Source organism: Nicotiana sylvestris, chromosome 9, assembly GCF_000393655.2.
Source record: "Nicotiana sylvestris chromosome 9, ASM39365v2, whole genome shotgun sequence".
Lineage (NCBI taxonomy): Eukaryota > Viridiplantae > Streptophyta > Magnoliopsida > Solanales > Solanaceae > Nicotiana > Nicotiana sylvestris.
Window position 1 is genome coordinate 62,111,828 of NC_091065.1, and position 3,198 is coordinate 62,115,025.

Here is a 3,198-nt window from a genome sequence, read left to right on the forward strand (position 1 = left end):
TTTGGAGAAATATAATATGTCGTTTTGGAGCACCAAAGGAAATCGTGTGTGACAACGGTCCGCAATTCATAGGAGCTCAAATCATTGAATTTTTTCAAAGTTGGCAAATTAAAAGGATAACATCTACGCCATACCATCCAGTGGGTAATGGACAAGCGAAATCCACAAACAAGGTCATTATCAACAACTTGAAGAAAAGGTTACAGGATTCAAAAGGTAATTGGCCTGAGGTATTACCTGGAGTATTATGGGTTTATCGTACAACGACAAAAACAAGCACGGGAGAAACACCATTTTCAATGATTTATGGTACAGAGGCTTTAATTCCAATTGAAATAGGAGAACCGAGCACACGGTACGTTCAAGAAACAGAGGAATCAAATGATGAAGAGATGCGGGTGAATCTTGATTTGCTCGAAGGAAGAAGAGAATATGCATTAATAAGGATGGAAGTACAAAAGCAAGTAATTGAACAGTATTATAATAGGAAAGCACGCCTCATATTCTTTAAAATTGGGGACTTCGTGCTTAAAAAGGTGTTCCAATCTACAAAAGCTGCTAATTCAGGAAAGCTAAGTCCAACATGGGAAGGACCCTACAGAGTTTGTGACATTGAGGGAAAAGGAGCATACGAGTTAGAGACAATGGATGGAAAGGTTCTACCCTCGCATTGGAATGCTGTCCACCTAAAGCGATATTATTTCTGAGAAAGTACCTACGATCAGGTATCGCTGTATTAGAATTTTTCTTTGAATTGTTAAAATTTTACTAACGATTTTAGATGCTAGGCAAAAACCCTAACTCGTGCCAAATGATGAGTCACGACCTGCACGGCAAAATGGAATATTCTAAAATTCCCAGCCCAGGGTTACAAATTAATCTGATGGAAATACACACGGGTTAGGCAGTCTTCATCTTTAATCGCACCTCCGAGTCCTGTATGTTTTTCTATTTTCAGGAAAAAAGGACCAAATTGTGAGAAACAAACAAGTGCTCGAGGCTTCATACTTCAGCGCTCAAACACTTGGGGACTGCATATTGTACACAAATACGTGCGGTAAGACGGAGACGTAAATTGAAACAAGTATCGAGCAGAAGTTACGGAACCTCAACATTCATCATTGTGTTCTTTCCTATCAAAACAAAGGAAGATGCAAAACATTCATCGTAGTGTTCTTTCCCATGAGAACAACAGAATCACCTCTCAAACCCTTCCTAATACATTAAGATATGGTCATGACTATGTATTGAAACAGGTTATAAGGAAAAACCTTGTTGAATAGTATTTACTTTATAAAAATCTGTTGCAAGAAAAACAGTTACGAGAAAGTTATAGATGTATCTCAATACATGTAATATTCAAAAGCTTGTCCAAGTTCATGAATAAAAACTTGTCAAAGTTGTTTCAAACAAAACATGTGTGTTCCTATTTCTTTCATTGTATTATATCACCATTATGAAGTTGAGACGTCTTCTTCATTAAGTGTCGACATATAAAAGGGCTCTCTTTTATAAACCTCATGTTAATAAGTCATGAGGAGAATCATAAAGCATTTTCAAAGGATAAAAATGCTAAACTATTCTATAAGTTCTAAGTAGATAAGGAAAAGGTAAGAATAGAGCATATTGAAGTACTAACAAACTTCTTGATATAATTAAAAAGACTAAGTAAGAACTTAGTCAACAAAAAGTTTATACAAGTGCCCCATTATGATAACTGGGGACTTTCACCAAAAAATCCCTTAAAAAAATAACTAAGGGATAAAACCATCATCCAACAAAGAAAGTAAAAACAAAGTCTGGAAATTTAACTAGTCACTGAAGGGGTTGGCACATCATAAGTTGCAATATTAATTTCACTTTCAGAAACAGCCACAGGCACGGTGACAACTTCTGAAGAAGCAGCAACATGAGCAGTTTCAGCTGGGCTTGAAGTGTTAGGTTCAACGAGGGGAGCAAGAGTCACGGAAGTTTCAGCTTCCATAGACTGAGTCGTAGAAATTTCACCCTCGGAAGCTGGAATTGCAACATCTTCAACTTCAACTGCCCCAACAACGGCTTCGTCATTTACAGGTTCCTTAGCCACGGGAGCTTCAATTGCCGGAGAAGGAAAGTCAAATGATTGTTGGGTTCTTTCAATGGTTTCTAAAACTTTGGCCAACTCTGAGTCTAAGTCAAAGTTTTCTTGACTGGCCTCCATTAAAGCATCACGATGAGAGTTTAAGAAAGCCCAACTCACCTCTAAATCAAACTTCTCCTCAAGAAGTCCATACTCTCTTTCCCACATAGCAAGATCATTCTTTAACACTTGATGTTCAGATAAATGAGAATTAAGGGAAGCTTCAAGGGAGGCATGAGAACTTTCTAAGGCATGTACTTTGTTAGAGGAGATCTTTAAATCAGCTTGAACTTGAGTCAAGTTCTGCACTAATTCTCCTGCATATTCTTCTTTCTTGTCCAAGAGTGCCTTAAGTTCTCTGATTTCTTCACTTGACTTTGATAATTGTCCTGAAAAGCAACATTCAAGGCGCTCCTTGTCTTTTTCAAATTGACTTGAAGAAGCTTTGACAACTGCTAGCTTAGAAGTCAGACTTCGCTTTTGCTGCTCCAGGTGATTTCTACTCTCTTGCAATTCTTCTATGGTTCCCTGAGCATTCTCAAACTGCTCTTTCCAATTATCTGCTTCTAGCTGGTCTCTCTTGGCTATTTCTTCAGCCTCGTGGATAGACTTTTCAGACTCGCGAGTTTTCTTTTCCAGAAGGGAAATTCTTCCCATCAATTCTGTACCAATGAGGTTAGCCTACAGTGACAACTCATAGAAATAAGAATTTAGAGATAAAAAAAGCTTGTTAGTAAGTAGAGAAAAAAAATACCTTCAAAGTAGAATGAACTATGTCATTCATCAGAGTTAAGCAATTGTGACTGCTCATTTTCTTCTTCTCAATATCTCCAATCAAAGGCCTATGTCAGGCATCTGCTCCACCTGACTTCCTTAAAAGACTATTAGTAGCAGGAACTTCAAGTGTAACGCTCCTCATAGCCAAACTTCTGCTACCGGAACCCTCATCTGCATGTTGAACAGAGGGAGGGGGAGCTATAGAAGGAGGAGCGGTAGAAGAAATGAAAATAACATGAGTCAAAAGACTCGAAGCAGGTAAGGAAGCAGAGACAGGCAAGGGAGCAGAAATAGATAAGGGA

The 3,198-nt window shown here is 38.3% G+C and overlaps 2 protein-coding genes across 2 annotated transcripts; one reads left to right on the forward strand and one right to left on the reverse strand.

The window, feature by feature from the left end:
- Positions 1-299: 299 nt before the first annotated feature.
- LOC138877662 (uncharacterized) lies at positions 300-707 on the forward strand. Its single transcript, XM_070157289.1, has one exon. The coding sequence runs from the start codon at positions 300-302 to the stop codon at positions 705-707; it is 408 nt and encodes a 135-aa protein (XP_070013390.1).
- A 1,100-nt stretch (positions 708-1,807) lies between these two features.
- Positions 1,808-2,930, reverse strand: LOC138877663 (uncharacterized). Its single transcript, XM_070157290.1, has 3 exons — positions 2,874-2,930; positions 2,240-2,800; positions 1,808-2,194 (listed from the first exon to the last, which is right to left on the reverse strand). Exons 1-3 carry the CDS (start codon positions 2,928-2,930, stop codon positions 1,808-1,810), a joined length of 1,005 nt encoding a protein of 334 aa, XP_070013391.1.
- Between the last annotated feature and the right edge of the window lie 268 nt (positions 2,931-3,198).